At 49.7% G+C, this 25,824-nt stretch overlaps 1 protein-coding gene across 2 annotated transcripts in view; it reads right to left on the reverse strand.

Annotated features, from left to right (window-relative positions):
- Positions 1-17,197, reverse strand: part of FXR2 (FMR1 autosomal homolog 2) — a 30,843-nt gene extending 13,646 nt beyond the window's left edge. Inside the window, exons 1-6 of one of the 2 annotated variants that reach the window (XM_081167859.1) lie at positions 16,804-17,197; positions 5,896-5,948; positions 3,213-3,306; positions 3,016-3,087; positions 2,146-2,294; positions 763-856 (exon numbers count right to left, since the gene is read on the reverse strand). In XM_081167859.1, coding sequence (XP_081023985.1) covers positions 763-856; positions 2,146-2,294; positions 3,016-3,087; positions 3,213-3,306; positions 5,896-5,948; positions 16,804-16,854 — 513 coding nt within the window. In that variant the 5' untranslated portion in view covers positions 16,855-17,197. The remainder of the gene's footprint in view (positions 1-762; positions 857-2,145; positions 2,295-3,015; positions 3,088-3,212; positions 3,307-5,895; positions 5,949-16,803) is intronic. The other variant, XM_081167860.1, reaches the window with a different exon arrangement.
- Positions 17,198-25,824: the final 8,627 nt, after the last annotated feature.

The following is a 25,824-nucleotide window of genomic DNA, read 5'->3' on the forward strand; positions in this document are numbered from 1 at the left end:
AAGAATTCAAGCTGTCAGTTATCCTTTTCAACTCTGGCCCCGGCCTGGTGGAACTCTCTGCCTCATGAGACCAGGGCCCTGCAGGATCTGATTTCTTTCCGCAGGGCCTGTAAGACAGAGTTGTTCTGCCTGGCCTTTGGCTTGGAGCCAATTTGATTCCCTCCCTCTCTTTCTTCTTTCTTTTCCTTTCTCCTCCTGCGGTGAAGCTACATTTTAATATTTCAATATTTTAATGTTGTTCTTAAGTTGTATTCATTCCGCTTGTTTTTATTATTGCTTGTTAGCCGCTCTGAGCCCGGCCTTGGCTGGGGAGGGTGGGGTATAAATAAAAATAATAATAATAATAATAATAATAATAATAATAATAATTATTATTATTATTATTATTATTATTATTATCCACCCAGTTAAAATTAAAGGAAATTTAACACGGAAACCACAGGTCCTGGAGAGGATCATTTCCTCTGAAGCAAGAGAACTCCCCCACCCCACCCCATCCTGAGAAGACGCCCTTTATCATGTCCCAAGTGCAAAACGAGAAATCCATCACAGGTCTGGACGAGAAATATGCAAGAGCTGCACCAAGCAGATGTAGAAGTTGCAGTTGCGCATTTAGTGGTCATCTGCAGTTCCTGCCACTAGAGGGGAGTGAAGAGCCACACAGGTTCCGGCTCTGAGTACAAGTCCCAGGCATTTTCCTCCCCACTTGGTTCAGCTAAGCAGGCAGACGCCACCCCCGGAACAGAGGAGGAAGACCCTTACGAGGATGACGAGCTCACTGCTAGTGGAACTGAGGAAGATGCAGTTCGCGCTCACGGCTTTCTTGAACTCCTTGTGCACGTTTTCGTTTGAGCAGCTGCGAAGGGGAAACAGAAACGGTAAGAAGCTTCGGAAAAAGTGTGGACGCCAACCTGAGCTGCTAAAAGTTCAGGCTTCCACATGCGGTGGACCTGTGAATCTCTACATGGAGACAGGTTTTACAAGAGATCTCTGAGACTGCAGGCAGCCCAGGGAGTCTCAATGCCAGGCTACGTTTACGATCAACATTTGAGGACGACAGTGCAGAGCTAGTTTGTAAAACTCTTACTATATATTTGTGGGCTGAGACAAGAATGACTACTGCCCAAGGATGGAGAAATGCCCTTCACATTTGGTTTAAGAAGGCCTTAAAGGTAAAATATAAAGGGGACCCCTGACCATTAGGTCCAGTCGTGGCCGATTCGGGTTGCAGCACTCATCTCGCTTTACTGGCCGAGGGAGCCGGCGTACAGCTTCCGGGTCATGTGGCCAGCATGACTAAGCCACTTCTGGCGAACCAGAGCAGCGCACAGAAACGCCGTTTACCTTCCCGCCGGAGTGGTACCTATTTATCTACTTGCACTTTGACATGCTTTCGAACTGCTAGGTGGGCAGGAGCAGGGACCGAGACATGGCAGCTCACCCCGTCGCAGAGATTCGAACCGCCAACCTTCTGATCTTGGCAAGTCCTAGGCTCTGGGGTTTAACCCACAGCACCTTACATATTGCTTATTCAGAAAAGTTGACTCATTCAATAGCGCACCTCCTGAAACCGACTTCCCTTTTGTTAAGAAGCTCTTAGGCTTCTTTCCCTTCAGATGGAGCAAATGTCTGCACAGCGCAAGCAAAATCAATCCCAGGCAGACGTGGGCTGATGGAGATTTGAATCGGAAAGAATGTGGATTTAGCAGACAAGCTCCCCCTCTCCCACACAATTGTTGTTGCTGTTGTTAATACCCCACTCATATGGCTGGGTATCCCCAGCCACTCTGGCGGATTACAGAATATATAACATAATAAAGCATCAAACATTAAAAACTTCCCTAAACAGGGCTGCCTTCAGATGTCTCCTAAAAGTTGTGCAGTTCTTTATCTCCTTGACATCTGGTGGGAGGGCGTTCCACTGGGAGGGTGCCACTACAGAGAAGGCCCTCTGCCTGGTTCCCTGTAGCTTCGCTTCTCACACAGAGGGAACCGCCAGAAGGCCCTCCCTCGGAGCTGGACCTCAGTGTCTGGGCTGAGCAATGGGGGTGGAGACGCTCCTTTGGGTATACTGGGTTGGGGCCATTTAGGGCTTTAAAGGTCAGCACCAGCAATTTGAATAATTGTGTTTATGTTAACACTCACGCTTCCTTGAGATCCTCCGGTACCGCAATGGTGACTTTGAAAAAGCTGCACTTGGTGGCCACTTTGCTGGGATTGACAGGCCGCAGCCGCTCCAACGTGACGATTTCATTGTAGATGGCATCACAAGCGGCGTATTCTATGACGTAGAACTGCAAGAGGAGGATGAGATCAGAGGGAGCCACAAAGAAGAGCCCCTTCACTGACACGGCAAAGGAAGAGCCCAAAAGAGCTGCAGTTACGTTCTGCCTTTAGAGTTGTTAAGCCGAAGTAAACTCAAACAGGAGGGGGAAAGTGAATTCTAACTGCACACTGGGAAGAAAAAAACCCTGGAAAACTCTTCCATGGGGTTAGGGTCACAGTCCCACCCCCCCTCAACTGCAGGTCCCCCTCCTCTCTCTGGATGTAACAGTCTTTCTTGGAAATGCAGAACCAGTTATGTTCACACTAAGAAACCCACTGAACGCTGCTGCTTGAGGGAAGTGGAAACTTTCACGCCTGCAAATTCAGGCTGGCTTACGACCCTGGAAATTTACTTGCTTTCATTATTTTTATTTACTTGAAAAAAATTATACTCTACCTGTTCCCACTGAGTGAACTAAGGCAGATTACGACAACCTCATAACAACACGTCACAGAAGCATCGTAAGAACATCTGCATTGCGGCACCGTCACTATTCCGCATTGTGGCCCATGACGCCCAGATGTTCTGTGAGCATTTGCTGTGCACATGGAGAGCTCCTACCATGTGCCAGGGAGGCGGAAGGGGCTCAGCTCATTAAATGTGTTAGTGGTGAGAGGGACGGGCCGCACTGCCCCCTCACTGAATGCCTGGGAATATTTCAAGGGGGATACATTTTGTTCGATACTTACGTCTCCTTTCATCATTCGAACCCTGGCCAGCCACCAGCCACAAGGCTCATGCTCATTGGCTCGGGAATAAACCTGAGGGGACAGGGAAATTCAAGTTAGGGGGACACCCCCCACGCCCAGCAGCTTCCTGCTCACCCCGCTGCTCCACCCCCCACCTCCAGAAGGGTGCGGAAAGCCTCTCGGCAGCCTTCACTCACCTCCACCTCATCCCCTTCCAAAATCTCCTTGCTGTAGTCTGCAGGTGGGGGCAGCCGAACGTCGCCGAAGGGGATTTGCCTTTCGGGCTGCCAGCTGCAAAGAGACAGAGTGTTATTCCAGGTGACAGTAAGGGGAGACCAGCTACCCATCAACACACAATGTTTCTTCACAAGCTATGGGAGGTGCTTGGGGCTAAACAATGCCAAGAGCCGAATTTTGCGCAGGTGAAAGCAGCAGGGACTCTGGATCAACACTGGCACCCCCACCAATTCGGAATGGCTGCTTCGTAGAAGCACACTCCAAATATCCCCCTCCACTGCTAACAAGCTATTCTCTTCTCTAATGACTCAGCAGCATGCATCGGACAACGGCAGCCGGCCTGAACTCCCCCCACCCCTGCTACTAGCAACATGCTTTTCCAACCACAACTGCACATGCCAGAAAAAATTCCAGACCCCTGGCTGCACACGCACCTAGGAAATCAAATGTATCACCTTGTGGCTTTAATTCCACCCCCCCTTTCCACCAGAGCTATGGAATGCTGGCTCTTACATATTCAACGCTGGCTCCTAGGAACCACAACTATTTGGCGACGCCGCTGGTTAGACATAAAGGCCACAGTACCATTACCTGATGGGGGTCAAAATAGTTTAGAGGCAAGGAAGCCTGCTAAGAGCATGCAAGCGTTCTTGGGGGGGGGGACCGAGGCAAGATGAAAGAAATGAGGGGAGGAGAACGCAAGGACAAATCCCCCACTCAGGAAACATCACAAGGAGGGCTGGAGACTGGGGCCGGCAGAGAGACACTCGGTGGGTATTTATAGCCTGCCCTGCCTCTCGCAGGGAGATCGTGCTGCGGCTGTGTTCCGGCCCTGTCAGAGCACAATCCTGGGAACTGGCCGCGGTGCTGCAAGGCTGCCTCGTTAACTGCAGCGGAATTAGGCAGCATTTGCATACCGCCGCCATGCCCACACCACCCTAGGTGGGGAGACGGAGGCGGCCAGACCCAGCTGCTGGCAGGCTGCCAGCCTCCCTCTGCTCACTAGTCCCTTACTGGCTGACAACCAGAGCCGCAAACTCGGGCGGCCTGTCAGCGAGAGCCCCAGCAAACCCAGCACCTGCTCTTCGCAGAGAGCAGGGCCGGCGTTGAACCTCCGCCCACAAAGCTTTTTATTTTTTCCGGGTGGGGTGGGGGGAAGCAGACGGTTGCTTGACTGCAGCGCCTAGAGGCCAGGGTGGCTCCCCTCCTTACAGCTGTTGCGGAGACACGTGTCTCCCTGACGCTTCAGCTGCCGAGGAAGGACCTTTGCGAGAGGCTCAAACCTCCCTCCTCCGGCAGACGCTTCTGGCTTTCTGCTGAGTCAGGAATTTCAGGCACTTTCGCCTCCCCACCCCTCCAATAAGCAGCATTTAAAAGCAAACAAAATAACCCACCCCGTTGCTTGCGAGCGCCAAGGTATTTGCTGTGCAATAAGCTTCCAGAGAGGACGCAGAGATCTTTACAAGGGTGGGGGCTGGGGTACAGCCCCCCTGTTCCGTAACTGCTGGGGGATCGGGGCCACCACCAATGCTGTGCAGTGCCTACACAGGTGGGCGACAAAGTCCTCTGGGCAGGTATCCCCGCAACCTCCTGTCTCCAGAGTCTGGGAGAACAGGGTTAGGGGTGTCTGGCTCAAGGGAAACGAAGATGAAGATGGAGCCCAGATTGAGGAGGAAGGAACCACCTTCCCCACTTCCCTGAGGTGACCAAACAACTGTGTGTGCTCTGAGAGGTGGGGAGTTCCTGACGTCATCTCCTGAAGGGACCCCAAGCCAGCGTGAGAGGTTTGTTGCGCTGCTGTATTCGGTAGCCCGGGGGTGCCTAGTTTGATAGAGCAGCTGGTAGACAGGCAGTGAACTCTTGGTGGGGAGAGCAATCTAGCCACCAGCAGGAGTTGCTACAAAGCAAGAACAGAGCTCCAGGAGGAAAGGCCCTGTTTCTTCCCCTCGGCCCAGCTGCCACCAGAGTGCAAAGCAGGGATGGGAATGGCCAGCGTTTCCTGGGCGAGGTTAAATAAGTTGGAGTTCTTGTTATTCAATATACCAAGAAAAAAGCACACCGAGAAATCTGGCCAATATAAGTTTCAAAAGTGGGAGCGGTCCCTACTTGCAAATCAAGAGTCAATTGTAAGAAAAACTAACCCATTCATATACATATCCTTATGAGTTTGAGTTTGTAATCCTTGTCAGAATACATACTTCTGAATGGATTAGTTTTTGTTACAACTGACTATTGATTTGCGAATAGGGACCACTCCCACTTTTGAAACTTATATTGGCCAGAGTTCTTGGTGTGCTTGTTTCCTGGGTGAGAGCAAGGGACATGGGTTGGGGGCCAGCGACTGTCTGCCAGAATATTATTTCAATTTCCTAGGAGCCAGCATGGAGCTATAGGCACCAGCCCCACACAGCGTTCATATTACACAAGGTGCCAGCTTCGTATGTCTAGGCAAACAAGCCCAGGTCAGTGGGGTTTCATTGCCAGAGATCGCTCAGAGCTGGTATGCCAGGGTTGCACCCTCATCATACAATGGACCTCAAGAACACTGGGGCAGCCACTACTGGAAAAGGACGGGCCGATCTTGGCCTGCCGGCTCTCTGACAAAAGAGCAGAGTAGGGTGCCTGCCTCTTGCGGACACTCACTTGTTCTCGAAGGATATCGTGACCGAGTCTTCGTGGACATCTTTAACAAAACCCTGGAAGGGAAGGAAGAGACAAGAGACACCGCGTTAGCACCACGGCCGGCAAGTCCCCAAAGCTCACTGCGAAAGGGGCAGCGCTGGCTGAGCAAAAAAGGAGCCCCGCAGAAGGAGCCACCACCGCCACCAAGCCGCTGTGTCCCTCGACTAGGACCAGCGGACCCAAGATGCCAAACAGCCAACGCAAAGCAGCAGCGTGGAAAGGGAGACTTGGCAAGAGAAGACAAGCTCTGCGGAAGCAAAGGTCGCAGCTTGGCGACATCCCCCAAAGATGTGATCCTCCGTGTCACTGGCCCCTAAGGGGCAAATAAGGGGGCCTAGATGAATCTGTCTAAACCTCTTTTAAGGCATCTATGTTAGTGGCCATCGCTGCCTCCAGTGGCAGGGAGTTCCATAGTTTTAACTATGCGCTCCATGAAATACTTCCTTTTACATGTCCTGTTCAGGAAGACATGAACTTCTCTCCCCCTCTCTCTCATAGACATCCCACCCTGTCTCATTTCTTAAATACAATACAAAATCAATGCAACCCAGGTGGTTAAGAAAGCCCAACACAGACTTCATCTCCTCAGAGTATTGTGAAAGAATGATGTCAATCAACATTTGGCGATCTCCTTCTACCGGTCCACAATAGAAAGTGTCCTTTCATACTGCATCACAGTGCGGTACGCTGGTTTGACATCAACTGATAGGAAGTGCCTACAGAGGGTGGTGAATACAGCACAATATATTATGGGCTGTCCCGTGAATCTGCTGGATGAAATAGCAGAAGAACGTTGCCTGTGAGGAACATTCTCAGGGATGATTCACACCCTGGTTGGCACTTTCTTGATCTCCTGCCCTCGGGCAGAAGATATATAGAAGCATGATTAGTCGCACCAACAGGGTAAAGAACAGCTTCTATCTGTGGGCTGTTAGGCTGCTGAATGAAAAGATAACAACAGGGCAACTGACTTTCGGGTTTGGTGGGTGTGCGTCAGTAAATGAGGGGAATTAAGACTAAGAGAGCTGAGTGGCGGGTGCTCGTGTAATCTCACTGTATACAAGTTGCACAAGTGACAATAAAGTAAATGGCCTCGGTCCAGTATATCTGAAGGAGCATCTCCACCCCCATAGTTCTACTGAGGTCCAGCGCCGAGGGCCTTCTAGCGGTTCCCTCAGTGCAAGAAGCCAAGTTACAGGGAACCAGGCAGAAGGCCTTCTCGGTGGTGGCACCCGCCCTCCCACCAGATGTCAAAGAGAACAACAACTACCAGACTTTTAGAAGACATCTGAAGGCAGCCCTGTTTAGGGAAACTTGTAATGTTTGATGCATTACTGTATTTTAATATTTTGTTGAAAGCTGCCCAGAGTGGCTGGGGAAGCCCAGCCAGATGGGCGGGGTATAAATAATAAATTATTATTATTTTTTCAATTTACTCCTCCTAAAGCACATTCCCTGCCAGACTAGCCAACACCAGGCAGCTAGCTCATGACTCCTCCTTCAAAGAACACACGGCAGCTTCCTTTCAGCGCTCCGGAGCTCATATGCTGCCAGGCCTCTGGGTCAGATTGCGTTTCTGCAGAAGAGCTCCACTCTTAGCCAACCCCAACCTGCCCACCCATTTTTTAATCCCAAAGCAATGCAGGGCTGCTTAGGATCAGGGAAATGTGCTCAGTGGGACAGCCGCTTGGGAGGAAATGCCCAAGTCCCTGGGTGCAACCCTATATTCACTTACAGTGCTACCTCGGGTTAAGCACCGTATTTTTCGCTCTATAAGACGCACCAGACCACAAGACGCACCTAGTTTTTGGAGGAGGAAAACAAGAAAAAAAAACATTCTGAATCTCAGAAGCCAGAACAGCAAGAGGGATCGCTGCGCAGTGAAAGCAGCAATCCCTCTTGCTGTTCTGGCTTCTGGGATAGTGGCGCAGCCTGTATTCGCTCCATAAGACGCACACACATTTCCCCTTACTTTTTAGGAGGGAAAAAGTGAGTCTTATAGAGCAAAAAATACAGTACTTAATTCGTTCCAGAGGTCCGTTCTTAACCTGAAACTGTTCTGAACCTGAAGCACCACTTTAGCTAATGGGGCCTCCTGCTGCCGCAGGAGCACGATTTCTGTTCTCATCCTGAAGCAAAGTTCTTAACCTGAAGCACTATTTCTGAGCTAGCGGACTCTGTAACCTGGAGCGTATGTAACCAGAGGTACCACTGTACTTATTTACAAGATGCATAACCCGCTTTTCCTCAAAAACCCAAGACAGTTTCAAGATTAAAACCCGAACGGCCTGGCTTCCACCAGGATTGATGTTTGGGACATTTGGTAACACTTGTAAGTGAATGTTTTCTGGAGTTGCTAGGAAAAAAAGGGTCCAACAGGTAAATGGTTAGCCTGGTTAACGGACACAGACGGATAAACATGTGGGGGATGACATTTTTGAAGGGGAAAACCACGCTTGGATTAGTTTTCTGATTTAGGGAGGCCAACTCCACCCCTGAATACAGGCTAAAGTATTCCACAAACAACCTCTCCGCGTGGTGGCCATTCTCCGCCACAGCCTTATTCCTCCAGGCGTGTGGCTTTTAGAAGACAGGGGGCAGCCATGACCCTGCCTCTCTTCATCTCCTGCCGCCCGCAACACGGGACATCTGGCACTGCCAGGGTGGGGAAGGGCGGGCAGCCGCAGGGCCGCAATCAAGGGAGAGAGGCCTGAACATGTTCTGAGTTTGGAGCGTGATGAGGGCAGGGCGAAATGTCCTGCATGTCTACAGAGTGATGGGAGGAACAGGTGTTCCTGGGGACAGATGTCTTCTCCGCCAGCTGCTCTGCTACGAGCAAACAGCCACACGCCTCCTTCCCAGCTCCAGAGGAAGCCGGCTTTAAGCGGAGTTCATTGCCCAGTAAAGCAGTGCCACTATTCCAGCACGCACAACTCACTGGGACAGAGAAAATCTAAGTTGGGAATCTCACCACTCAGCCAGCATCTATTGGAGACAGCAGAAAGGAGTTACCTCTGGTTGGAAGAGGTGGCCTGCATATATCCTTGACTACATGGCTGCCTCCCAAGACTCCTTTCCTCAACAGCATGCTAAAAATCTCTCTCCTCCTCGTCCCAGGACCTGGTGACCTCTTTAGCAAGTCTGGATGCTACCCGCAATTTGATCGCCCAAGCAAAATACTCCTGCAGGCCCACATGGAGGGCGTGATAAAAGCCCGCTGGATCAGGCCAAAGGCCCATCTCAGCCAGCACCCTGTTCTTCCAGAGACCCACCAGTTGCCCTCTCCCTTCTTCCCAGTAACTGCGGAGGCAGAGCATAGCTTTCATGGCTAGCAGCCATCGACAACTCTCTCTCTTCTCTAGGAAAGTGTCTAATCCTCTTTGAAAGCCACCTGGCTTGACGGACATCCGTAGCTCCTGTGGGAGTGAGTTCCACAGGTCAACTATGAGTTGCATGAAGAAATACTTTCATTCATGTGTCCTGAATCTTCCAACACTCAGCTTCAGTGGATGTACACGGCAAGAGGGAGGGAGAATAACTCCCCCCCCCCCTTTGCTCCCTGTCTATCAGTCTAGTGGGTGCATCCTGAGGCCTTGGATCGGAGGCCTTAGACACAGTCAGCAGTTAGCCTGGCCATTCAGAGAGCGGCACCATCCAACAAGGAGCCGCAACCGTGATGTGGGCAGGATCAAAGATTCTGGAGTCTTTGTGAACTACTCCATGCCTGCCCTCTCCCACAGCCTGCCGAGCTCCAAGAATCCCCTTTAAAGCCCTGCTGCGCCTGAGGCTATATACGTCTCCAGGCCAGCGGAGAGAATCTCATTTATCATTCATTCAGCACAGATGGATCAGCCCTCTTCATTCCATGAGGCCAGCACACAGGAACATTTATATCTCCCACGTTCCACACCTCAAGCCTGGTCTACCTGCCCTCTGGCTTTACGCTGCTAGGGCTAAATTAAAATTGCAGTGTACAACCTTTGCAATGCTTGGGACACCAAGTCAAAGAGTTTCAAGGAAACCCCCCTTTAAAGTTTCAAGCCCTCCACGGACACAAACCGCTTCCATTCATGAGCAACTCTACAACTTGAGAACCCCTGAATTTGCAGAGGATAATTTTACTCTTTGGTGGAGCGCTGTACAGCAGCCGGACACTAAAAATTCTCGTTGCTGCTGCTGCAAGCCATATAGCCACTGTCCGCTAGGCCGTCTGTGCACAACTTATTTGACATGCAGCGATATTCCACAAGCATTCTCTCCTGCGGGGAACATGTATGCAAAGCTGCTTGCATAAAGTATTTTCGGCCCCAAATAGGGTAAAATACTTGAAATCTCAAGTACCAGCATAAAATTCCAGGCACCCCGCTCAGCCAGGACTCTCCCAGATCTAGCACAAGATATCCAATACAGCCACATCTGACTCTGAAAGAGGAAACACCTTGAAAAATATGGGATTGTTAAAAGTAAAGGAAATCAGCCCTGAGTGCTCACTGGAAGGACAGATCGTGAAGCTGAGGCCCCAAGACTTTGGCCACCTCATGAGAAGAGAAGACACCCTGGAAAAGACCCTGGTGTTGGGAAAGATGGAGGGCACAAGGAGAAGGGGACGACAGAGGACGAGATGGTGGGATGGTGTTCTTGAAGCTACCAGCATGAGTTTGACCAAAGTGCGGGTGCCAGTGGAAGACAGGAGGACCTGGTGTGCTCTGGTCCAGGGGGCCACGAAGAGGCGGACACGGCTAAACAACAACAACAAAAGCAAAGTTGAAGAGGGAAGTGAAGAGGGTCACAGCTCTCTAGAAGGCGTGGAGGTTGATCTGAGCCACACGTAAGAGAAGCTCAGCCACAATGCAGAATGTAGATCAAGAAAGGTCCCACCAGGGGCAAGAAGAAGCCAGCATGGCTAAGAAGCAGCACCGAAGACTGAAGCCTTGTCTAAGTGAACACAAACTCTGGCAAGAAATGCAAGCAGACAATAAGGGATGCTTGAAGAAGAAGAACTGAGGAGCACATCACTAAACACATTAAGACCAACAATAAACAGTTATTCAAAAACATTAGAAATACGTAGGAAACCAGCTAGGGAGATCGTGGGTCCTTTGGACGACAAGCAAGTCAAAGGAGGAAAAGGAGATCATAGAATCATAGAGTTGGAAGAGACCACAAGGGCCATCGAGTCCAACCCCCTGCCAAGCATTAGAGTCCATTCTGTCCAGGTCCCTGTGCCTAAACTAACTTTCGCAGGAAAGAAATCTGAGGAACTGAGGTGAAGAGGGGTCACAAGAGCTGAGGTTGTAGGACTTAATGACAAATTAAAAGCTGAGAAATCACCAGGTCCAGATGGCAGCCGCTCAAGAATTCTTAAAAGAACTGAAACGTGAACCTACCAACCTGCTACAAAAAAAATATGCAACTTATCCCCAAGTTCAGCCTTGACACCTGACGACAGGAAAGTGGCTGCTGTAAGACAAATTTTTTAAAAAGGGATCTAGGGAAATTACAAGCTGGATAGCTTAAGAACTGTGAAAAGCTGGTGGTAAACATGTTCTTTGAGAGTGTCAACAAGCACACGGATTTTCAAAAAGCTACCGCTAAAAGCCCCCACCCCAAACGCCTCATTAAACTCAGCAGTCATGGGATAAGAGCAGAGGGACCCTTTGGTTACAGAAGAGGAAACAGAAGAGGGACCCTAGCTGGTTACAGAAGAGGAAACTGAGAGTAGGAATAAACTGATTGCTCTCCTCATGGGATGTAGAAAGTGGGGCTCCCAAGTTTGGGACCTGTGCTTTCTTCAGTTGCTCATAAATGGTCAGGAGTTAGTGGTGAGCCGTGAGGCGGCCAAGTCTGCTGAAGACACCATTTTTTGTGGAATTGCGAGGAACTACAAATGATCCGGCAGGGCCCTTCTTTCTGTTCTTAGGCATGAGACCTTGGGGCTAGAAATGTCAATCCTGCATTCAGCAGCTGTGAAAAAGGCAAATTCCACATTAGGGGTCATTAGGAAAGGGACTGAAAATATAACTGCCAATATTGTAACAAATGATATGCAAATGAATGGTAACCGTACTTGGAATACCATGTACAGAAAAGTGCAGTATGTATGTTGTAGAGCTGGACACGGTTCAGAAAAGGACACACAAAATGATCAAGGCGATTGAGAAACTCCTCTATGACAAAATGTTATACTTGGGTTTTTCAGTTAATAAAAAAGTGAGAATTGGGGGTGGGGAGTGATGATAGAAACTTGTACAATTATGTATGGTGAGAAAGGAGGTAGAAAAATGGTTTCCTCCCTCTCATAAGACTAGAACTCGTGGACATCCGATGAATCGGATTGTTGGAAATCTCAAAACAGCAAAGGAAAGTACTTTTTCAAACAGTGCATAGTTGGAGCCAGTGTGGTGTTGTGGTTAAGAGTGGTAGTCTCGTAATCTCGGCAACCGGGTTCATGTCTCTGCTCCTCCACATGCAGCTGATGGGTGACCTTGGGCCAGTCATACTTCTTTGAAGCCTCTTAGTCTCTCACAGAGTGTTTGTTGTGGGGAGGAAGGGAAAGGAGAATGTTAGCTGCTTTGAGACTCCTTCGGGTAGTGATAAAGCGAGATATCAAATCCAAACTCTTAAAACTTTGGAATTCACTCCAACAAAGGGATGGCCATGAACTTGGGGAGGTTTTAGAAGAGAATTAGACAAAAGGCTATCAATGGCCACTAACGAGGAGGGCTACATTTTACCTCCAGTATCAGAGGCAGCAGGCCTCTTGACTACCAGTTGCTGAGAATCACAAATTCTGTTGCACTCAGCATCTGGTAGGCCACTGTGAGAACAGGACAGTGACTCAGCTGAGCTCTTATGTTCTTAGATCAACTATTACTAGCGGTAGTTAAAAGTTAACAGGATGTAGTCAACTACCAGTGGCAAGGCAATACCGCCATGTGTATTACTGCCTACAATTGATATTCTGTCAACATGCAAACTCTGTTGAAAAGGGGGAAAAAGGCCAGCCCATTAACCTTACTCTTATGCTTCAGGTAGAGTTACAACCCTGTTGTTTTACTCTAGCCCGAAACAGCAACGCTAGAGATGTTCTACAAAGGACCACCAGCAGTGACTGGCGGGCAAAAGCTCACCTTTCAAATTCTAAGAAATAAGGTCTTCCATGAAAACCTTTGGGAAGCCCAGGAACACACAAAAGAATTGATTTGTGGCTCGTGCATTTGAAAGCAAAGATGGAGTTACAGTAGCCAAGGAGCTGCAGAAATCTTTGAAGAAGAAGCTGCTGAAGTCAAAAGATGGAAAAGAATATGGGCAAATCGTATACTTCAGCTTGGAAGTTAGTTAGCATACCCTCCCTCTATGGATGCAATTCTATAAATGGGGTGTGGTGAAGAATATGCCACTGTCAGGAGGAACGTGCAGTCTTTAAAATCCTGTTCAGAAGCCCAGCACCTTTCCACAGAACGACACAACGCTTGGCTCGAGTAGAGCGTTCCCACTTTCTCCTCATTCAGCTTTCTCGCAAGTCCGCTGGGGCACAGACAGCTTCCGGCAGCAGCCCCCACTTAAGCAGTTGCAAGGAAGGGGAATGCAAACAAGCACTGCTGGAAGGAAGGATCTAGACAGCAAGGATTCCTCAATGAGAGACACGAGATGAAATGCTGCACAGATGCTCGTTGTACACTTGCTCCCCAAGCCATTTGAGCCAGTTACTTAAGAGTGGACGTTTGCAGAAACTGGCATCACCTGAGTCCCTAGGAAACACAGACTGCCTTTTACCAGGAGACACTATTTGGTTTGCAAAGCCCAGTATACTGTCTACTCTTACTGGCCCCAGGGCCTAAATGTATTTTCTGTCACCTGCGGCCTGATTCTTTTAAACGGAGGCATCAGGGATTGAGCTCAGGATCTCCTGCATACGAAAACAGGTGCACTACCAATGGAGCTACGGTTTAAGAACCCCACGTCTCCTGCAGCCCCAGTTTCTCAGGCTGAGTCTTTTGAGGACATGTAACATGATTTCCTGGTGGCAAAAATGTTATGCGATAAGGTAGGGTTATGAGTTTAAAAATAAATTACTTGATAAGGAATCTATGGAGATGCCACAGCAAAGAGCACGCAAACAGGCTAAAAATAACCCACTCCATTACGGGAGACGAGGATTAGCCCCTCAAATATTCCTATGTCTTTTATTATTCTTATTACTGTTACTGATTAAATTTGTATACCGCCCTTCATCTGAAGATCACAAGGGCGGTACACAACATGAAAATACAAAATGAGAACACAAAATACATAATAAAACAAAAACATACCAGAAACCCCCCCCTTCCACAAACACATTTAAAAGGCTATAGAATGCTAACCAGCCAAAGGCCTGGTTATAGAGAAAGGTTTTTGCCTGGTGTCTAAAGATAAGTAATGAAGGCGCCAGGCAAACCTTCACGATTCATGGCCATCTACTGGTTGTGACTCCATTCTGAAGTGGGGAGTCTAAAATTAGCAATAGACAATACAGTGAGCCCCCACCTCGCAACCTTGTGCTTCGGTTACAAAATTCCCCGAGGCCTTTCTAAACAAGCCATCGCTTCTCACTACAGAATAGGGACCAGAGATTCCGCTGAAACAAAACATCACTCCTCCGCACAGGCCCAGTAGCGCTTGGCAGAATACAGAATATCTCATACCCTAGATATCTTGGGCTTCCTCCTTATCTATGTTTGGCCCTTCATGTTGGGCAAAGCAGCATTCTTGACAACTAGGTTCAGTGACGATGAAAGCCTCAACTTCTAGAGAGACTGGCATTCCTGTTACCACGCTAAAGGGAGAAAAAGCCCTTTTCCAATATGAAAAAAAGGTGTGGATCAGGAACTGAGGAGCCCATAGGAGCCTGGGAACAGCTTGTTGGTCCTAATTTAGAGACACTGAAAGTTACTTGGGAAACTCAGGTCTTGCTACGATGAACTGCTTTTAGTCTACTAAAGGTAATTCCACTGAACATGACTGGATGCTCAAAAGCAGTAAACTGCAAAGAGCAGGCCTCGAATCTGGAAGGCAGGCTGAGATCTCAGCTGGATCCAGCCTTGTGCAAGCCGGATGGACGATTAATTTCCCATCGGAACTAATCAGGGAAATGAATATAAAGTAACTCAGCATTTTATTATAGCAAGACAGGGTGACAATAATCCCACTGATGGGAGAGACCCATCACTCCACTTGCCTCGTAACATATTTCAAAGCACAAACAAATGAAGTTGTCTCCTATTGCGCCAAACCACAGCCCTGTATGGTCCATTATGAGACGCAGCAAGGACCAGGCAGAGGTCTTTCCTTCGCTGTCCTACCTGAGGCCCTTTTAGCTGGAGATGTCAGGCATGGAACGTGGAACTTAATACTCCCACCACTGAACAGTGGTACTTTCCAAGGTGAGTTTATTTCCTCCCTATTTTAACAGCACCTGCTTCATAAAGATACATACAGAGTCATTCCCTACAAGGCAGGAAGTTACTTCAAGGAGCACCTTCCTTATAAATACATTTACTTGCAGCACCTGGGCGGAAGCAGCACTTTGGGAGAGAAGAGCGGCAAGTCAGAAGGAACATGTGTCAGTGCCAATCAAGCAGCAAACAGATACAGTTACAAGATCTCCCATCCTTATTTCCTTACACAATAAAGGAGCACTAAACTCGACTGCAGTGTGATATAAATATATTTCTGCCTGCTGGATGGCTGCTGACTAATACGCTCATGGCATTTCAAGGTACTCTCTTTTGGAGGGAGTACCTTACCAGGAAAGGCAGGCTTTAGAATGTAGGGAAGGGACTCCAAAGATGTGCCTGATAGAGGAAACTAAAATAAAAATAGCAGGTAAGTGCAACATGAGGCTCAAGTGACACAAGAGACCCCTCCTTCCCAGCCTGCCCATGAGATCAGGCCTTTGGAAGGGAGCAGAGGCCTCTGTTAAACTGATCCCCGGCATTGCAAAGCCATGACATGAGCGCTGCACTGGACTCAACCCTTCTAGGCCATAGATACTGACCTGGCGACCACTTGCAGCCAACCCCAAGCTACACTCCCAATCCACCCAGTCCCATGATCTGCAACACACGCCCAAACCATGGCCCTTCCTCTTAAGCCTGGAGGCCCACAGCTCCCCCCCCCGCCCCATAACAGGCCCTCTGACCCCTTCAACCCCACGCCCGGGGGGGGGGGGAGTCTCCTTTGCAGAACCCCGAGCAGCCCTTGCTTCCCCCTTTGTAGGGGCTTCACTTTCCAGAACCCCCAACCCCACCTTCCTCTTAAGCCCCCCAAAGATGCCCTCCTCCCCCATGCTCGCTTTTGCAAAAGCCACCAGACAGAAGAGGAGTCTCCCCCCCCCCATATTTCAGCCCCGCCCCACAACGGGCCCTCTGACCCCTTCAACCCCACGCCCGGGGGGGGGGGGAGTCTCCTTTGCAGAACCCCGAGCAGCCCTTGCTTCCCCCTTTGTAGGGGCTTCACTTCACCCCAACCCCACTTTCCTCTTAAGGGCACCCCCCCAAGATGCCCTCTTCCTCTCCCCCTTTTGCATGGCCCCTAGAAAAGCCACCCGACAGAAGAGGAGTTCCCCCATATTTCAACCCAGGGGGCCACAAAACGTACCAGATTTTTTTTGGGGGGGTTGGAGTTGAAACAGACACCCCCCTGCCTTTGCGCTCCCCACCCCTCACCCTGGGGGAAGGCCCGGGCGCCCAGCGTGGCCACCGCCCCCCCACCCGCCCGCCTCGAAGCCCCTCTCGCCCTCCCCGGGGTCTCCATGGCAACCCCTGGGGCCCCGCCCACCCCCACCCGGTCTCCACGGCAACGCCTGTCCCCGCACCCCGGCCTCCTCACCTTGTAGAAGGCCCCGTTGGAGCCCCGCACCTCCACGGGCAGGCCTTCCATGGGCCCCGCGGGGGACGAGGGGGAGGGAGGGGCGGCCGCCGCCAAGGAGGGGGAAGGGGACGGGGAAGCGCCGCCCCGGACACCGCCGCCGCCCCCCCGCGGTTGTGGTGCCGCCGCCGCCGCCGGTGGGGGGATGGGGGCGGGGCGGGGCCCGGCCTCCTCCGGCTCCGCCACCGTGACCGGCCCCCAGCCGCGGCCTGGCGCGGCCCGGACTCCGCTCTCGGCCTTCCGCCGCCGCCGCTCCTCCTCCTCCGGCCTCCTCCTCCTCCTCCGGCTTCCCCGGCGCCGCCGAGAGCGAGAGAGGGAGAGAGAAGGAAGGAGCGGGAGCGCGCGCGCGCGCCTCTGAGGGAGGGAGGGAGGGAGAGCGAGGAGACCTCCCCTCACAGAGAGAGAGCGAGCGAGGAGAAGGAGCGCGCGCGCTGCGCTCCGCCCCCTCCCTTTCGCCGTGCGTGCCTCTGCGTACGCTGCGCCGGAGGAGGAGGAGCCCTAGGACCACGCCCACCGCGCCCCAGAGGCTCCAATCCCCGGGCGCCTCCGCTGCCTTTGGCCAATCGCTGGCGAGCGCTCGCGCCGTAGGGCGGGGAAAACAGGAGGGAGGAGCCTGCTTGTGACTCTTTCTATGTCTCTCTCTCTCTGCGCCGCCGCCGCCACTCAAACAACTTCTCTTGTTTCTCCTCCCGCCCGCCTCCCCTCCCTCCTCTCTCCCAAGCAAGCAATCGAAAAGGGAAGGGCGGGGTTTGCCGAGACGCCAATCACAGCGCCAAGGCGCAGGCGCGGCAGGCTTTCCGAGCGTTGGCCAACCCCGGGGCAGAACTCGAGCGGGTCCCGCCTCTGCTGGCCAATCATATCCCCCCCGCTCCGGAATAAGCCCCGCCCCGCTTTTTAACAGTATTCTCGAACTCGCGGGCGTCTTCCCCTCGAGGGTCGCTCAGCGTCCTGCGCTGTGGGGGGCCCGCCCCTCTTCCTTGGAAGTGCCTATCACATGCAGGGTCCCGCCCACAAATCAGGCTCTCCCTTTCCTTGATTGGATTTCTCTTCATGTCAAATCGACAGGGCGGTAATGTGAGCGGAGAGGGAGCCCTTCCCCGCAACTCGGCCTTTGGCCACGCCTACATTCTTCAGCAGACCAATAAAATTAGACACCCGCCTCCTTGGTCTAAGCTTCTCGAATGTTAGTCACGAGAGGCAGGTGCTGCTATCCCGCCCCTTTCCTCAGAGCTGCGGGTTCGCGCCCCTCGCGGCGCTCATTGGAGTTGGAGGGAAATAATTATTATTACTATTAATAATAATACTAATAATAATTATTATTACTATCATTGAAGAAATAAACTTAGTATATTTTACCTAAACGCAATAAAGACTCTTAGGGTACCCCAGTATGTATTCACCCACTCAGAACTCAATATTAAATTATTGGGACTCCTTAATAGTCAGAAAGGTCTCTAAGTCAGTGTTTCCCAACCGGTGTTCCGCGGCACACTAGTGTGCCGTGAGACATCGGCTGGTGTGCCGTGGGAGGGAGGCGGGCGAGTCGGGCGGTGAGAGGCGGCGGCGGCGGCGAGGATCCGCGTCGAGCCGGGGGCGGCTCCGCGGTGGTGGTGCCGAGCGGCGGGGCAGCGCGTGCAAAAGGGAGGAGCGCGAGACAGAGGAGGAGGAGGAGGCCAGCATGTCCGGGCAGCAGCAGCAACAACAGCAACTCCCGGCGACGGCTCCTCAAGCCCCGCCGCTGCCCCCTCCTCCGCCCGCTATCGCCGCCACCACCACAACAGCCGCCGCCGCCTCAGTTGCCGCCGTCCCTCAGTCCCTCGCTCTGCTGCCTCCTCCCACCCCCAAAGCTTGGAGGTTCCCCGGCAAGGGGGAGGGAAAAAACTTTCACTTTTGTGCGTCCCTCCCGGCGTGACGCTGCGCGCTGACGTCACGGGGCTGTAATGGTGGTGTGCCGCGAGATTTTTTTCATTAAACAGGTGTGCCGTTGCCCAAAAAAGTTTGGGAAACACTGCTCTAATAAAACGAAAATAAATCCAAACAGCACTGTTGTCGACTGTGGGATAAGGCCACATCAAAATGTCTCCCGGGACCTGGGAGAAGAGACAGTGGAAGAGGACTGGAAAAAGTTCAAGGACTACTTGCAAAAGCATTGTAAATTGTATGAAGATAATGCAGGATAGGAAATAATCTGGCATTAGTAATTTAGTGGAAAGTTGCATGAAAACAAGTGAACTATAAGAACAAAATCGAAGCCTTGATTAATATTATGTCAAATTTAAATTTCTAATTATTTGATAATAAAGTTCAAAATGGGAGACATCATATTTGAAAGCTACAGAATAGGATTTGAAAGAAGGCGAAGAACTGCTGAATATAACTCCATAGATGGGAACGCAGGAAAGGGAGATGCGAGGAAGTCCCAAAGAAAAGTTATGGAAATTTGGTCTTATGGAAATTTAATTAAGTTATTTGTTTTGTGTCTATTTTTCTTTTTGTATGTTGGTGATGGTGTTTTATGTGTTTGGTGATGTATTGTTTAAAACCTTTAATAAATATTATTTTTTTTAAAAAAGGCCACATCAAAATGATGTGAAGCCAAAGGTGTTAAATTAATTTTGTATGCCACAACTCGAATTTTATTAACTAAGAATTGGAAAAGACAAGAACTACCAATAGTGGAAGATTGGCAGATAAAGATGATGGACCTGACTGGAAGAGCCCGTGACCAGAAGGAGGAGGATTACCAGGAAAAATGGACGAAATTTAAAGACTATTTAGTTAAATATGTTAAGTTAAATTAATTGGAGACGCTTGCAAATAACAGATAGCTTAGGATTTAAATAGGTGATGTGGTGAATTAATATGTTTAATACTGAACTGGAAAAGGGGGGGGGGAGATTAAGTGCTTAAGTTAATTTTATAAGAATATTGGTTTTGGAAAACCGTTAAAATGATATACACGGAAATTCAACCAGGGGGATGCGAGGAAGTCCCTTAACAATGTTACTAAGTTTGGTTTCAATACGGTTGAGATTTATGTTTGCTTGTGTGTTTGTTTGTTTGTTTAAAAAACATTTTGGAAAATCAATTTAAAAAATAGAAAAAAAAATATGATGTGAAGCCAAAACACAAATGGCCGTTTCGCAAGGCAACTTTGCCAAAAGACCACTTATTTCATAGCAAGGAAGTCCCAAATAGCCATGATGTCTCTGGTAACATTTGGGATTTACCTCACACAAAATGGCAGCCGTGGACATATATGTGCCCCCCCAAAATGGATCTCCATTATGGTTTTGATTTATGGGCTATTATTAAAACGAGGCTGCATTTTAAATTGCATTTTTAACCTGTATTTTAAATTGTTCCCCCCCCCCATTATGTTTTTATTATAATTTTACTGGTGTTAGCAGCCCTGAGCCCAGCTCTGGCCGGGGAGGGCAGGGTATAAATAAAATTTTATTTATATTATTATTATTTATGTGTGATTGCACAGGAGGGAGTGAGCCAGACCCATGCCAGACATTGCTGAAGGACGTCTTCAGGCAGGGCTTTTGTCCACAACCAAGATTTAAAAAAATGAAAAATAAACGTGCAAAATGCCACAAAACCTTCGCTACGTCGTCCATATTTTCTCTTCAGAACATCCAATTTTGGTGCTTTCATTTTTAGAAGCCTAACAGCAGAAATCTTGCTGTTTCGATGGGATTCAAAAGTCCTCCGCGCAGCGGGAGAAAAACGACAGACAGACACGGACGCAAAATGGCAGCCGCATGGAGATTTCTGGAATTTGGGCCCTTTGACGTCATTCTTCTCAGGCGGTTTGATGAATACGTTGACCATTGCCTTTCACAATATGGCGGCCACCTGCTGGCGATCCCATCACCGACAAGACGTTGCCTCACACCAAAAAGATGTGATTTACCCGTCGTAATCCTGAGAAGCTTTTGGTCAAAGTCTCTACCGAGTCAACCTGGTGAGGGGCGAAAAGTAAGGCTGAGGTGACCAGCCCTGACAGGTGAAATATACCCGGAGTCCAGTGTGGATTTCATGCTCTTTATTCAGCTCATAGGAGTGAGGAATGAAAGTTCCCCCCAAATATCTGCTTTATATACATTATTTACACAATGGGCCCCACGTGATTGGCTAATTCGGGGATTCTCCTGTAGGCCAATCAGGTTGCAGATTCACTTCCACCTGGAGCTGGATTGGGGGACTCCTGCAGACCAATCATACTGCTGCATTGTTCTAGGACCAATCAGACTGCTGCATTCTGGACCCTATTGTTCTAGGACCAATCAGACTGCTGCATTCCGGACCCTATTGTTCTAGGACCAATCAGACTGCTGCATTCTGGACCCTATTGTTCTAGGACCAATCAGACTGCTGCATTCTGGACCCTATTGTTCTAGGACCAATCAGACTGCTGCATTCTGGACCCTATTGTTCTAGGACCAATCAGACTGCTGCCTTTTGGATCCTATTCAACTCAGTACATAACAACAGGGAACGAAAGACTAGAAAACCAATCCAGTTGGGCTCCTCTCCCAAGATCCCCAGGAACTGTCGCTTTGTGCTCTTCCGCATTAGAGATCCCTTACCAAACTAGAGTTTCCTGCTTTGAAACAAAGTTTAGATAATGTTGTGTTTCGTGCACTCTAGGTTTCATCCATCCATCCAGTCCCTGTAAAGAAAGAAAGAAATAATAATAATAATAATAATAATAATAATAATAATAATAATAATCAGCGTCTGCTCCCAACTGCTTTGTTAATTAAGCGCTTTCACCAGGGTTCTCCCAAATTCTAGACCGGGGTCAGCAAACTTTTTCTGCAGGGGGCCGGTCCACTGTCCCTCAGACCTTGTGGGGGGCCGGACTATATTTTGAAGAAGAAAAAATGAACGAATTCCTATGCCCCACAAATAACCCTGAGATGCATTTTAAATAAAAGGACACTTTCTACTGCTTCCCGGACCGTCCGTGGACCGGATTGAGAAGGCGATTGGGCTGGATCCGGCCCCCCAGGCCTTAGGTTGCCTACCCATGTTCTAGAAGAAGAAGAGGAGGAGGAGAAAGAGAGAAAAAGAGAGAGAGAGAGAGGAAGGAAGGAAGGAAGGAAGGAAGGAAGGAAGGAAGGAAGGAAGGAAGGAAGGGAGAGAGAGAGAGAGAGAGAGACTGACTGACTTCAGGTCAAAACTTCTGACCCAGATGCTCGTTGTGATTAGCTGCAGCATATAAGTTGTCACTTTGCATGTACTCAGGATCCAGGCCATTGAAAACAGTCATGGGAACCACCTCTGGTCATATACAAAAACAAATCTCACTGGCCTCCTTCCCAAAGGCTAGAGCTCCATCTAGTGCCCATCGCTTCACACGGTGAGCTCTCTCTGGCTACTTTGGTGTATAAAGTTCCAGTGATGTCCAAACTTTTTTCAAAGAAGGCCAGATTTGATGAAGTGAAGGGCCGTGGGGGCTGACCATAGGGCCAGCCAAAGTTGTTGACTTTTTTAAAGGATTTTACCCCAGGAAGTAAACTGCCACAGGAGCCAGATGAGGCCCCTGGAATAGACATGCAAAACAGTGAGAGCAACCTGGGCCAGATTCAGCTAAGGACTGAAGATGTCAAGGAAATAAACAACTACAGTATCTGACTTTTAGAAGACATCTGAAGGCAGCCCTGTTTAGGGAAGTTTTTAATGTTTGATGTTTTATTGTGTTTTTAATATTCTGTTGGGAGCTGCCCAGAGTGGCTGAGGAAACCCAGTCAGACAGATGAGTGGGGTATAAATAAAATATTATTATTATTATTATTATTATTATTATTATTATTATTATACCGTAAGAAAAGCTTGCTGGATCAGGCCAATGGTCCAGAAGACCATTATGGTAAATGAAATATATTCGGAGTTGTGTAGTGCTTTCATGCTTTTTATTGCAGCTCGTAAGACAGTGAATGAATTGCCCCCCTTCCACCCGGCCAAACCTCTGGCTTTATATACATTATTTACGCAATGGGTCCCGTCTGATTGGCTGATTCTGCTTCCATCCTGGAGCCTGATTGGGCTGCTCCTGCAGGCCAATCAGTTGTTGCATTCTAGGATCCTACCTGCCTATTGTTCTAAGATCCAAGCTTGGTAGAACAAAAGGTAAAGTTAAAGGACCCCTGACAGTTAAGTCCAGTCGCGAATGACACTGGGGTTGCGGCGCTCATCTCGCTTTACTGGCCAAGGGAGCCAACATTTGTCCACAGACAGTTTTTCCGGGTCACGTGGCCAGCATGACTAAGCCGCTTCTGGCAAACCAGAGCAGCGCACGGAAACGCCGTTTACCTTCCCGCCGGAGTGGTACCTATTTATCTACTTGCACTTTGACGTGCTTTCAGACTGTTAGGTGGGCAGGAGCAGGGACCGAGCAACGGGAGCTCACCCTGTCACAGGGATTTGAACTGCTGACCACCTGATCAGCAAGCCCTAGGCTCTGTGGTTTAGACCACAGCGCCACCCGCGTCCCTGCAAGCTTAGTACATAACAGTAAACCTGCAAGCAGGACTTACGCAGGATCCTCAAGCCAAAGAGATAAGTCACTATACAACCTTTAGGAGACATCTGAAGGTGGCCCTCTATAGGGAAGTTTTTAATGTTTAGTGTTTTATATGTTGGAGACCACCCAGAGTGGCTGGGGCAACCCAGTCAAAGGGGTGGGATATAAATAATAACATTATTATTATTCCTATTATTATTATTATTACTGTTATTATTGAGTAAAGGTAAAGGGATCCCTGACCATTAGGTCCAGTTGTGGCCGATTCTGGGGTTGCGGCGCTCATCTCACTTTATGGGCCGAGGGAGCTGGTCTACAGCTTCCGGGTCATGTGGCCAGCAGGACTAAGCCGCTTCTGGCGCACCAGAGCAGCGCACGGAAACGCCGTTTACCTTCCCGCCGGAGTGGTACCTATTGATCTACTTGCACTGGTGTGCTTTCGAATTGCTAGGTTGGCAGGAGCTGGGACCGAGGAATGGGAGCTCACCCCGTCGCGGGGATTCGAACCAGCGACCTTCTGATCGGCAAGTCCCAGGCTCTGTGGTTTAACCCACAGCGCCACCCACGTCCCATATTATTGAATAGGATGTCCCTATGTTGGATGGTATGCTGTGAGTGTTGGCAGTATTTTGCTGGATAGACCAAAGGACAGCTTCTTATGTTCCTCTTCCAAACTGTTGCTTCACATGTGGCATGAATGACATTGCTGTCGCTGAGAACAGGGAGGCAATAAGACAAGTGAAGATGCGCTTTGTATCAGGTGAGTTTTGGTGACTAGAGCAAGCAAGCTTGGGGGGCAGGGAGGAGTGGGCAGCATGGAGGTGTCTGATAAAGCTTTCCACTAGGGATAGGGGCTGATATTCCGCTCTCCTAGGTTCTCCAGAAAAAAAGCTGATTTGATGAGGATGATTGCGCCACCTTACTTGCAAATTTTAACCAGACTGCGGGAGGCAGTGGAAGACAGGAGTGCCTGGCCTGCTCTGGTCCATGGCATCACGAAGAGTCGGACTGATTAATTGACTGAACAACAACAACAGCATGCAAATTGTTTTGCAAAGTACAAAGCAGCAGGTCTCTGCCCCGAGGGACTTGCAATCACAGGGGAGCCCACGTTTCTGTCCCAGCCACTTAGAGGAGGATAAGCTGTAGCTTATTCTCAACAATTGGCACAGGATGTGTTACTATGGGGTGTTAATGCCTGCCCCCAACTTGGGCAAGATATTTTCCCCAGTGGGAAAAGGATGTTGCCCCTATATCCCATTTCTCAAGCCCTTTAGGAGTTTGAGGAATTTCAGGACCCAAAATCCCAGGGGGTGCTGGGAATGGCCGTTGTCACTTTTCCCAGATTGGAAGAAGTAGTTAAAACACGCAGTGGAGATTTTGCTCATAGTATTCGTAGGCCTTGCTTTGTTGTCGCCCTCAGTGCAGCTGCAACTTGCTGAAATGCGAAGAATTAATGCCTTTCCCAAAAAAACCTACGAGCCAGTGCCACTTATGACGTCCTCCAGTCAAGAACCTCTTCGGTTCGCCCTACACTGTCCCTGCCAGTGAGATCAGAGAATGCAGTTGCAGCGAGGGAGGAAATCAGAGGTTGGGTTTCTGGGCTCAGGGCTGAGGGGAAGTGGGGCGTTCTGCAACAGATGAGGGAAGAAAGGGTCAGAACTGCAGGGATTTCTGAGAGGAGAATGGCATGCACAAGGGGTTATGGGAGCCAGGAATTCTGCCTGTCTTCAGCCTTTTGCAGGATGCAAGCTTTACTTCACGATCACGGGGCTCCCCATCTGAGCCAGACACACCCCAAAGCCCGGTGCCCTATCCTACCACCTCTCTCTACAAGGCCGGGTCTCCGAGGCAGGTTGGCAGAGAGTCACACCAGCTGGCATGTAAGCCCAGGCACCTCCCCTTGACCTTCTCTTTGGCTGATCGCTTGCGCCTTTTTTTTGTCCCTTCTTACTGTAAAAACTCTTTACGGCTTTCCCCTAAACGCTGCCCGTAAATCAGGTGGTATTTTAGGGAGCCAGGCAGAGTGCCAGGGCGGGGCAAGAAAGAGCAAGAATGTGGCATCTTCCATGTCACCCCCCTCCTTGCCCCTGGGATTTCTGGTTTTTAAGCAACCTTTATTTCCCCCCTCTTTTTTTTTAAGCCCTTTGCACTTGATTCATTGCTGCTCGTCAGAGGATTCGTCACAAACTGTGAGCTTGCCATAGGGATCGGGTTGGCCATTGTGGAAACAGGATGCTAAGCTAGTTCATAAGCCTGCGGTGTGATCTAGCAGGTCTCTTCATAGGTTCACATGTCAGAACGTAAGAAGAGCCCTGGTGGATCAGGCCCACGGCCCCTTCTAGTCCAGCATCCTGTTCTCACAGTGGCCAACCGGATGCCCGTCATGGGAAAACCTGCAAGCACATTCAAACACAAGAGCTACACTCTCCCCTCTTGCAGTT

This window comes from Podarcis bocagei (assembly GCF_964188305.1).
Source record: "Podarcis bocagei genome assembly, chromosome: 13".
Taxonomy (NCBI): Eukaryota; Metazoa; Chordata; class Lepidosauria; order Squamata; family Lacertidae; genus Podarcis; species Podarcis bocagei.